The following is a 12,500-nucleotide window of genomic DNA, read 5'->3' on the forward strand; positions in this document are numbered from 1 at the left end:
GGCCACAGGGTCATGGAGAACCAGTGGAGAACCGGCCACAGGGTCATGAAGGACCAGTGGAGAACCGGCCACAGGGTCATGGAGGACCAGTGGAGAACCGGCCACAGGGTCATGGAGGACCAGTGGAGAACCGGCCACAGGGTCATGAAGGACCAGTGGAGAACCGGCCACAGGGTCATGGAGGACCAGTGGAGAACCGGCCACAGGGTCATGGAGGACCAGTGGAGAACCGGCCACAGGGTCATGAAGGACCAGTGGAGAACCGGCCACAGGGTCATGGAGGACCAGTGGAGAACCGGCCACAGGGTCATGAAGGACCAGTGGAGAACCGGCCACAGGGTCATGGAGGACCAGTGGAGAACCGGCCACAGGGTCATGGAGGACCAGTGGAGAACCGGCCACAGGGTCATGGAGGACCAGTGGAGAACCGGCCACAGGGTCATGAAGGACCAGTGGAGAACCGGCCACAGGGTCATGGAGGACCAGTGGAGAACCGGCCACAGGGTCATGAAGGACCAGTGGAGAACCGGCCACAGGGTCATGGAGGACCAGTGGAGAACCGGCCACAGGGTCATGAAGGACCAGTGGAGAACCGGCCACAGGGTCATGAAGGAACAGTGGAGAACCGGCCACAGGGTCATGGAGGACCAGTGGAGAACCGGCCACAGGGTCATGAAGGACCAGTGGAGAACCGGCCACAGGGTCATGGAGGACCAGTGGAGAACCGGCCACAGGGTCATGGAGGACCAGTGGAGAACCGGCCACAGGGTCATGAAGGACCAGTGGAGAACCGGCCACAGGGTCATGGAGGACCAGTGGAGAACCGGCCACAGGGTCATGAAGGACCAGTGGAGAACCGGCCACAGGGTCATGAAGGAACAGTGGAGAACCGGCCACAGGGTCATGGAGGACCAGTGGAGAACCGGCCACAGGGTCATGAAGGACCAGTGGAGAACCGGCCACAGGGTCATGGAGGACCAGTGGAGAACCGGCCACAGGGTCATGAAGGACCAGTGGAGAACCGGCCACAGGGTCATGGAGGACCAGTGGAGAACCGGCCACAGGGTCATGAAGGACCAGTGGAGAACCGGCCACAGGGTCATGAAGGACCAGTGGAGAACCGGCCACAGGGTCATGGAGGACCAGTGGAGAACCGGCCACAGGGTCATGGAGGACCAGTGGAGAACCGGCCACAGGGTCATGGGCGGCAGAGGCTCATTGATGCCCGTGTGGTCCGATCAAACAGACGAGCTACTGGAGCTCAAACTGCTCAAGAAGTTAATGCTGGTCCTGATGGTGTCAGAATACACAGAGCATCTCAGTTTGTTGCGTATGGGGCGGCACAGGAGTTTGAGGCGTAGATCTCAATCCAATCGAGCATCTGTGGGATGAGCTGAACAAACAAGTCCGATCCTTACAGGACTTAAAGGATCTGCTGCTAACATCTTGGTTCCACACCTTCAGGGGTATAGTGGAGTCAGGGCTGTTCATCATATAAACACAGCCTTGGTGAGCAGAAGAGACTTTTAGAAACATTAAAAATCTTACAGAATAGAAGAGTAAGAGGATCTGCAATGGATCATGGGAGTGGATGTCACGGCTGAGCTTTCCACGTTTCCATCTCAAACACTTTCTCTGGGAAGGAAGACAAAATCCCACTCGTGTCTCTACAGAAGCAAATATCATCACCGAACAACTTCAGAACCAATTCCAGCCTCAGATGCTATCGCTCCGGCCGGCGTGTGAATGTGAAGAGACTGCTCAAACACTGATACTTCAGCAACTTCTTAATCACAAAATGGACTGAAATAAATTGAATTGTGTTATTTTATTTGCACGTACACTCGACATCCTCTCTCTCTCTCTCCCTCTCTCTGGATGTAATTACCCAGAAGGCCGGTTGGTTATTTTACGCTGCAAATGTGCAGGATGTCATTAACAGCAGACCTGCGGCTGACGGTGTGCCGTTTGCGGGCCCGCGGCGTCACATTTACGCTCTCCAAGAGAGAAGGAGCTCTTATTGCATTGCGTGATCCATGTAATTTCATTCCTGACTTGTTATTCTTCTCATTACGTGCCTGAATCCTTCCTCCGCAGTGCAGCGAACAACACACACACACACACAGAGAACAGCTCTGATGACACACGACACACACTTCAACATTTGGACACACGCGTGTTTTTATGAACCAGAAGAGCCATGAATCTGCAAAAACTGTCCACTCAAAGAAAACACACTGAATTAAACATGACATTCTGAAGTCGAAAGAGTGAATTGTATATTTAGCTGCACTTGATTTATTGGCATTGCATCACGGCATTTATTAACATTTGTTAATCAATGTTAATTTTGTTAATTTGAGTTTCTGCAGATTTAATGAAGGCATGTTTAAATCCATTTAGAGACATTTTAAGGAAGAAATTGAAGGGAATATCACACGTAATGTGACCAAACACACGATGAGCTGTATTATTGACCCATTTCCAACAGATCTCATTACTTTATAACTAGGGCTTTCAAAAGATTAATCGCGATTAATCACATCCAAAATAAAAGTTTGTGTTTACATAATATATGTGTGTGTACTGTGTTAATTATTATTTATATATAAATACACACACATTCATGTATATATTTAAGAAATATTTGCATGTATATACTGTATATACATTTATATAATCTATAATATATATAAATGTTTTATATATAAAAATAATATTTTTTTCTTAAATATATACATGCTTGTGTGTGTATTTATATATAAATGCAACAGAAACTCTTGAAAAGCAAAAACAAACCCTTGTTTTTGATCCATTAATGCAGGGGTGTTAACCATTCAACTATTAAAAAAAATTGAATTGCATGAACTGCAAAACATTAAAATCTAGGATTTTTGTTTTCCAGCACAAATCTCTAAACATCCTTAAATGAAGTCTTGTTTTCTGAGAAAATGCACAAAATGAAGTGAGTTTGTGCTTAAAACGAGAACAAATATCTGTCATTGGGTATGAAGTAGATTTTTTATGTCAGATATTTGTTCTTTTTTTTAATCATAAAATCACTTCCACAAGATTTAGCATTTCAAACATTTTATAAAATAAGTTAAAAATAGGGCTGTCAAAAGATTAATGTATATATATATTTATGTATATACATTTATATAATCTATAATATATATAAATATAAATGTTTTATATATAAAAATAATATTTTTTTCTTAAATATATACATGAATGTGTGTGTATTTATATATAAATAATAATTAACAGAGTACACACACATATATTATGTAAACACAAACTTTTATTTTAGATGCGATTAATCGCGATTAATCGTTTGACAGCCCTATTTTTTTTTACAATGTAGACAAAAATGAGAATAATTGAAATGTGTTGCAGATTATCATCTGAATGTGTTGATGCAATAGAAAAAGAACCGAGATGTGGTGATATATGACGGCATGAGCTCAGATCTAATCATGTTTGAGTTGAAAAACATAATGGCACAAACAAATGATGGGAGAAAGAAAATAACTCCAGCACAATATGCCAAGTGAAAGAAGCGTGCGCCATCTGTGATGTACAATTTTCCCCAACACAAATTGCTTTTAATGCGAGAGCGAGATCTTTCCGCTGCCAAAGAGAGCCGGATCCAGGGCCGTCCTCCTTTAAAAGAAGGAATTGTTCCCCGAGTTTGTGGAATTGGCGGGAAACGGCTCCCTTCTGATTGCGGCCCGTTTGTTCTGTCAGCATTTCCACCTGCAATAAAGCCGTCTGACTTGTGCTCGCTTAACTGGCCTTTTCCAGGTCAAGCGTGGTTCCTTTCAGAGCCCAATCAAAGGCAGCGCTCTCCACCAATCAACACGCTCCCTGGGGAGACCGCTCTGATCTGACCCAGAATGCTCTCTGGTTTCACTCAAAGCAGCTCGTGTTTGCTTAAGTGTCGCCAGACGCTCATTCAAAGAGGTTTTCCAGCTGATAAAGACGTGATAACGCTCAGCCGTATATACACACATTCATTTAGCAGACTCTTAATAATGAAGCTTCTGTGCCGCCATCTTTCCAAACGTCCTTCAAACTGAGATAAAACATGCTTCTTTTAAGAACTGGTCACTGGAAGGAAGCAAAAATGGGTTTTCTTTGGGGAAAAAAACCTTTTGGAGCCTTTATGTGTATGTATAACGCTTTATACAATAGATGTATATGTGTTTTAAAGCAGTAATACTCAGGAAAATAAGAGTCAATGTTGCAAAATTCATCAAGAAGCAGTTCTACAGAAGACAACAGTGTCATTATTCAGCTCAAAGCCGTGTTATTTTAGTTTTATTGTGCACTCTAAAAAATGCTGGGTTAAAAATAACCCAAGTTGGCTTGAAAATGGACTAACCCAGCGATTGGGTTGTTTTAACCCAGCATTTTTTAGAGTGTATTTATTTTTTATTTTGAATTAGCTTTATTTTTATATTTTGAGTTTTCATGTTAATTTTAGTTACATTTTTAGTAGTTCCATTATGTGCTTTTGCCATTTTTTTTGTAATATATATAATAGCGCTTTATCCAATAGATGTATGTGTTTCAAAGCAGTAATTCAGCAAGAAGCAGTTCTACAGAAGACAATAGAGTCATTATTCAGCTCAATTCAGTTCAAAGCCGTGTTATTTTATTAATATTTTGAATTGACTTTTCTTTTTATATTTTGAGTTTTCATGTTCATTTTTAGTAGTTCCATTATGTGCTTTTGCCATTTTATTAGTTTTTTTATATATATATATACAAAATATAAAAATATTAAGACGACCTCTAGTGGATGGAAAACTTACATAGTGCAGCTTTAATATGATATTCAATATGGAAAAAATATGTCATTATGCTTTGGAATTTTGTGAAGTAAAAGTTTTCCAAAGAATAAAAGCATTAGCTTGAAGTTTAAAGTAAAGCATTCTCGTGTTTTGGGCGCTTGGATCACGTATCTTTCCTGCAGAAACTCACTCAATTATTATCGATTAGTTGTTGCGGCCCTAAATATTACTGAATATTAATCGTCTTTTTATATACATTCATATATCTGTTCGTTGTCTTGCACTATTCAAGGTTATAATCGTGAACGAAAACGAACGAACAAACGAAAACTAGGTGGGAAAACTGAAGTAAATTGTCGTTAACTGAAGTAAAAATAAAAATGAGGCATTACAAAAAAAACGATAACTAACTTAAACTGTAATGTGTGTTTGGCAAAACTAACTAAAATAAAATAACATTATAGATTAAATGTCCTTAGTTTTCGTCTTTGTCAATGTCTTTCATAGAGCAAATAACATTCAGCTGCATTTCCTTTCCCTGCGCTTCTCTCTCTCACACACACACACACACACACACACACACACACACACACACACACACACACACACACACACACACACACACACACACACACACACACACACACACACACACACACACACACACACACACACACACACACACACACACAGTCTCCATGAGAACGAGTGTTCGACGTTGAAAGCAAGTTGGTGAAAGGTTGGGATCTCGTGAACACCTTTACACAATCACACATTAAAAAGTGGTATAAAATAAGTTTAATTGTGAATATAATGTTGTCAGTGTGTGAGTGTCGAGCAGAGAAGCGATTGCTACTCTAGAAAGTTCACTAGCCGCACGTCTGAGGTCAAATGCACGAGTTGTGGATGTCAAAACACGATAAGCTGTGATTCAAATATTAAATAATGTTATGTCATGTGTTCAGTGTGTGTGTGTGTGTGTGTGTATTAGATGTGTGTGTGTGTGTGTGTGTGTGTATTAGATGAGTGTGTGTGTGTGTGTGTGTGTGTGTGTGTGTGTATTAGATGAGTGTGTGTGTGTGTGTGTGTGTGTGTATCAGATGAGTGTGTGTGTGTGTGTGTGTGTGTGTGTGTGAGTGTGTGTGTGTGTGTGTGTGTGTGTGTGTGTGTGTGTGTGTATCAGATGAGTGGGCTAATGTATAGGGTGTGTAAATTGTACAGCTGTGGTATTTGTAAAGGTTTAGCTCAATTTAGGTTTAGTTATATTTGTATTTGAGCTCAAAGATGTGTTGAAGATGCGGTTCATGTGTGTGTTCTTTAGTCTGTCGGCTCTTTAGGCGTTTACAGGCACACGTCACACACACACATATCTGTGCCCTATCTGTATGATTTATTTCTGAATGAATATTTTCTAAAATTGTACGAGTTATTATTCCACAATACTTTTTCTGAGCTTTTTGAATCTTGCCCCTGACAAATAACCCAAATTACAACAAAAAAAGACTAAAACTAACACTAAAACTAGCAAGCAGACTATATTTAACTGCTGGTCAGAGAGGGATGCAAAAAAAATAAAAATAAAGCATGTAATGAGAATGAGGTATGAGAATATTGTGTAATAGCTAAGCACACACCACATATATTTTAGCTAGCGAATCCATTGCAATGTATTTGGCCATAACTGTCAGTATAACAAGTTACCAAAGCAGCCGTCTGTTTTGCTAGTTCATTTTTCAATAGTGTCTGTAATAATCAATGATTTACAGTTGTTCAAGAGCCAATGTGTTTCCCTTTCAACATTTTTTTAAATGCATTAGGTGGAATGTAAAAATCTTAAAGTAAATGTCTAAAAGTTGTCTCTTTCATATTTGTATATGTTGAATTTGTAATCAGTTAAAGCATGTAGGCCTAGATAGATAGATATGAAGAAATAAATTATCCAATAACAACATACATAAAAAAATAATAATAATAAAAAAATAACAGGTATACATACTAACGTTCAACCCCCCCAATGTTCAAAGCAAATCTACGCCCTTGAAACCAAATATAAATAAAAATATAGCTGCAAGCAGCAATACCGGGGCCAAGCGCAAAGAAGAAGACAAGACATGCCAAAATGGCTGGCAGTGTCAGATCAACTGGAGCAATGAGCAATTAATCACGTTTTAAGATGATTTTAAGCAAAAGGCTGAAAATGCATTGTAGTCTGAGAGTGTCAGACCAACTGCAACAATTAACAATTATACAGTTTAAGAAGATTAGGCAAAATGGCTGAAATATCATATATTGAGTCACTGATAATGTAAGTTAATGGTTTATCACTTTTGACCAATAGGTGGCACAGATACGAAATTGATGTGGTGTGGTCAGAATAAGGGAACAATGACACATGCAAAGTTTGATGCCAATATGTCAAAGCATTGCAGAGATACAGCCTCAAGAGTCATTTTGGCATAATGGCTCAACTTCGTCGCTGCGGTTTAGAAAAACGGTTTCATCTATTGATGCAAAATCCCTAACTTTTTGTTGACACAGTCTGAAGATGATACGATTCGATTTTGGTGGAAATTGGACAAACGGTCTAGGATGAGTTTGAAAAAGTAGGTTTTGATCAAATAAGAACATTGAGGACAGGATGTTTGACCAAATATGGAAAAATTAGTATCTCTGTTCTCGGCATGAGCCAATGACTGTATTATGACCAGTTTCATTAAACTAGGCTAATTTAATCAAAAGTTATTAGCATGTTTGTAAATTTTGTTATAACCTCTTACCACAAGGTGGCACTGCCCCAAAACGTTTTGAGTACCTTCAAAGCATGGTGCGGAAGACATGATTTTTGGACAAACAGTTCAAAAGTTATAAGCAAAAATAGCCATTTTTTGTATCTTCAGACCAGTAGGTGGCGCTGCGCCGAAACGATGCATTTTGCCTCAGGTCATGCTTGTGATGACATCTACCAAGATTGGTTTGAATACGATAAAGCGTTGTGGAGATATAGGCTTATGAGTGTTTTTGCAACCGCTACGCAAAATTTGTGTGCGCGTTTATCGAAAACGATTTGACAAATCAACTTGATTTGCAAGATTTTTTGTCAGCATGGTCTGAAGATGATCTGGTTCAATTTCTGTGCAAATCGGACAAACCGTCTAGGACGAGTTCGCAAAAGTAGGTTTTTTGGAAAATTAAAAATGGCGGGGAAATTATCATGACCGAAAATGACATCATAGGTTGCAATTGAATCGGCATGAGCCAATGACTCTATTATGACCAGTTTCAATATACTAGGCTAATTTAATCAAAAGTTATTAGCATTTTTGTCAAGTTTGTTATATCTTTTGACCACAAGGTGGCACTGCCCTAAAACTTTTTGAGTACCTTCAGGGCATAGCATGGAAGTCACATACCGAGTTTAGTAACAATATACTAATGCATTTGTAAAATATAGCATTTTTTGACAAAATTCAAAATGGCCGACAGCCAAAATGGCCGATATGGTAAAATTGAATATCAGACGACTCGGCATGCCGTCCTGAATGTAACGAGACCACTTTTATGATTTTTGGACAAACAGTTCAGAAGTTATAAGCAAAAATAGCAATTTTTCGTATCTCCGGACCAGTAGGTGGTGCTGCGCCGAAACGCTGTATGTTGCCTCAAGTCATGCTTGTGATGACATGTACCAAGTTTGGTTTGAATACGATAAAGCGTTGCGGAGATATTGCCTTAAGTGTGTTTTTGCAACCGCTACGTAAAATTTGTTTGCGCGTTTATCAAAAATGATTTGACGAATCAACTTGATTTGCAAGATTTTTTGTCAGCATGGTCTGAAGATGATCTGGTTCAATTTTCGTGCAAATCGGATGAACCGTCTAGGACGAGTTCGTAAAAGTAGGTTTTTCGGAAAATTCAAAATGGCGGGGAAATTATCATGACCGAAAATGACATCATAGGTTGCAATTGAATCGGCATGAGCGAATGACTCTATTATGACCAGTTTCAATATACTAGGCTAATTTAATCAAAAGTTATTAGCATTTTTGTCAAGTTTGTTATATCTTTTGACCACAAGGTGGCACTGCCCTAAAACTTTTTGAGTACCTTCAGGGCATAGCATGGAAGTCACATACCGAGTTTAGTAACAATATACTAATGCATTTGTAAAATTAAGCATTTTTTGACAAAATTCAAAATGGCCGACAGCCAAAATGGCCGATATGGTAAAATTGAATATCAGACGACTCGGCATGCCGTCCTGAATGTAACGAGACCACTTTTATGATTTTTGGACAAACAGTTCAGAAGTTATAAGCAAAAATAGCAATTTTTCGTATCTCCGGACCAGTATGTGGTGCTGCGCCGAAACGCTGTATGTTGCCTCAAGTCATGCTTGTGATGACAAGTACCAAGTTTGGTTTGAATACGATAAAGCGTTGCGGAGATATTGCCTTAAGTGTGTTTTTGCAACCGCTACGTAAAATTTGTTTGCGCGTTTATCAAAAATGATTTGACGAATCAACTTGATTTGCAAGATTTTTTGTCAGCATGGTCTGAAGATGATCTGGTTCAATTTTCGTGCAAATCGGATGAACCGTCTAGGACGAGTTCGTAAAAGTAGGTTTTTCGGAAAATTCAAAATGGCGGGGAAATTTTTATGACGGAAAATGACGTCATAGGGTGCAATCGATTCGTCTTGAGCCAAGGAATCAGAGGAAAAAATAATTTTGTTTCTAGCCCTTATGGTTCAAAAGTTATAAGCATAAACATGAGTCAAATTTTGGACTGATGGTGGCGCTAGAGGGATTGAGTTTGAGACTCCAAATTTGCTACGGTGACATTTCAGACTGTCCTCTATTAGTGTGCCAAATTTCACAACTTTTTACCATACGGTTCTATGGGCTGCCATAGACTTCGCGGCGGAAGAAGAAGAAGAAGATGAATAATAATAATAAGAACGGGAACGGTTTCAATAGGTGCCTTCGCACCTTCGGTGCTTGGCCCCTAATAACCTTGGCACTATTGCATTGAAACATCAGATCCGTGCATTGATATTTTATTTCTGACCTCATAAATTGGACAATTTTTCAGCCCAAACAGGAAATAAACTCTTTCCCTGCGGATGGTGATTCTGTGATCTCTCAGAGGCATTTGATGAGCTTCAGGAAGCCGAACTCGTGTGTATGAAGCCACAGCGCTGCATGAAAGACGCCCGTATCTGCTCAAACTGCAAAAAATGCTTTTCTTACTTAGTATTTTTGTCTTGTTTTCAGTCCAAATATCAGAAAAATCTTACATTAAGAAGCATTTACTAGACAAGCAAAAGTTTTTGTCTTGTTTTGGGGAAAAATAACTCAAAATTAAGAGTTTTTGCTTAAAAAAAGCTAAATAATCTGCCAATGAGGTAAGAAAATGAATCTTAATTCAAACAGAAATCAAGATTATTTTTCTTAACCCATTGGCAGATTATTTAGCTTTTTTTAAGCAAAAACTCTTAATTTTGAGTTATTTTTCCCCAAAACAAGACAAAAACTTTTGCTTGTCTAGTAAATGTTTCTTAAGGTCCTTTCACACTGGACGCGATTTTGACGCGATGGTTTTATTTTTTGATCAGTTGTTTGTAGAATGAGAGCTTTCACACTGAACGCGAATGTGCTGCGGCGAAAAAAACGATGTTTATTTTTTCCGTTTCGATGTCGATTTTTTTTAACACTCGCAGCGACAGAAAAGGCTTAAACCAATCACATACAAGGAAACAAAGGTGACAAAATGTCCAGTTGATGTCACTAGCCATTCAATCAACATTAACCTTTGCCAGGTGTGGCATTTCTCACGAGATCACAGCTGTAGTTGTGTTTACAGCTGTGCAGATGCAGATGTGTTTGCCCACTATAGGCTACAGATATTATAATCAATACATTGATATATATTTTTTTTAATCTAATTGTGTCCGCGACTATAGAAAGTGAATGTGTTTCCGTCAGTACGACTGTGGCACTTAAATGTTTACATTGTGACTCAACTGGAAACACAGCAGCTCCGGATCGAGCCGTTCCTTTAGAGTGTGTGTGTGTGTGTGTGTGTGTGTGTGTGTGTGTGTGTGTGTGTGTGTGTGTGTGTGTGTGTGTGTGTGTGTGTGTGTGTGTGTGTGTGTCGTCAGATGCGCTGCTACCGTCTCTGTCTGGAGGAGCTCCTCAAATTGTCCCACGGACATTTGAAAGTAAGTGCGGAACCGGCCATGATGAAGCTTTAGCTCCTGTAGAAGATTAGGTAAGATTACGTGTCCGTGTTTCTCAGCTGTCGGCGCGAATGTTTTAGAATGTTGGAGCTCTGAAACGTCGCAAACTCGCGGCTGATGTGAATGGTTTTGACGCAAACTATTCGCACACAAAATATTCGCTTTTTCCGCGTCGCTTTTTCGTTACGCGTCCGGTGTGAAAGGGCCTTAAATGTAAGATTTTTTTGATATTTGGACTGAAAACAAGACAAAAATACTAAGTAAGAAAAGCATTTTTTGCAGTGCAAACCGCTCTACAATCGTCCAACGAGCGCTTTCTCCCCCAATAAAAGCCTTTGTTGCTCATTTCTGATGACTTGCACGCGTGCGCATCCCATTCTGCTCCCAAACATCCGGGCCGGAGATTTAAACATGTTCGCCCTCCGTCAGGGCGGCAAGCCAGCTAAAGACAGGCTCAAGTTAGCGGTGGTCGTCATAACACATGTTAAGATGATTAAAAGAGCGGGAAAAACACAGCCTGAGGCGTTCAACGCTAAACCCTCCTCCGAAATCTGTCCATTGAGTTCCCTAAGCTCTGCCTGGAGGAGGTTTCGCTGGCGGATTTGCATTAAATCGTTGCATCCCACTCTTTGTCATTGTAAAGATGGAGGAAAAAAGGCAGGATGCTTTGAGGAAATCCTCCACAGCCGGCATCTATTAATCCTGTTTAGCTGAAACTTTGGGACGGGTTTGTCTGACAGCCCACTCCGGCCACAGAATCGATGTCTGAATCGATATGTCCTGTGTAGCTAAACAGGAATTAACAGGTGGCGGCTGAGGTAAATGTTTCTGAGCGAAGTCTGACATTTAGTTGAGCTGATTGAGTTATCTACACATCAGTCCATGAGGAGTTTAGCTTCGCTTCAGCCCCCGTAACAAACGTTAATCTCTAATTCGATATAAAACTCATCAGCGGAGAGTGCTGCTCTGTGTGTGTGTGTGTGTGTGTGTGTGTGTGTGTACCTCAGCAGCAGGTATTCCTTCAGGCGGGCGGCACTGGAGAAGCACTTCCTGTTCCAGTGACACTTCCTTCCCCAGAGGCTCCTGGTCGAAGGTTTTCCTGAGATCTACGAGACAAACACAGATTTTCAGAACATCATACAGTTTGACATTATTAACACTTTTTAATGTAAAGTATAAATAAAACAGTGTAATATTCCTCCAGTGTAGATGAGCTGTTCTCTCTGTACAGTAACGTGTGATTTCTCATCATTCCTCCAGTCTTCAGAGTCACATGACCCTTCACTGATCACTCTCATATGAGGATCTGATGCTCAACACACACTTATGATTATTATCAGTGTTGAAACGGTTCAAATTTTGTGTGGAAACTGTGATACACCAGTGTTTAAAAGATTTGAGTAAGATTATAAAGATCAAATAAAAAAAATTAACATTTCAATGTCAATTAGTTAAGTATTTCT

General features: G+C 40.2%; 1 protein-coding gene across 1 annotated transcript in view; it reads right to left on the minus strand.

Annotated features, from left to right (window-relative positions):
• unc5cb (unc-5 netrin receptor Cb) overlaps positions 1 to 12,500 on the minus strand; it is a 337,306-nt gene that overhangs the window by 122,928 nt on the left and 201,878 nt on the right. The window contains exon 4 of the mRNA XM_079803827.1: positions 12,040 to 12,143. Coding sequence (XP_079659953.1) covers positions 12,040 to 12,143 — 104 coding nt within the window. The remainder of the gene's footprint in view (positions 1 to 12,039; positions 12,144 to 12,500) is intronic.

This window comes from Gobio gobio (genome assembly GCF_949357685.1).
Source record: "Gobio gobio genome assembly, chromosome: 22".
NCBI lineage: Eukaryota > Metazoa > Chordata > Actinopteri > Cypriniformes > Gobionidae > Gobio > Gobio gobio.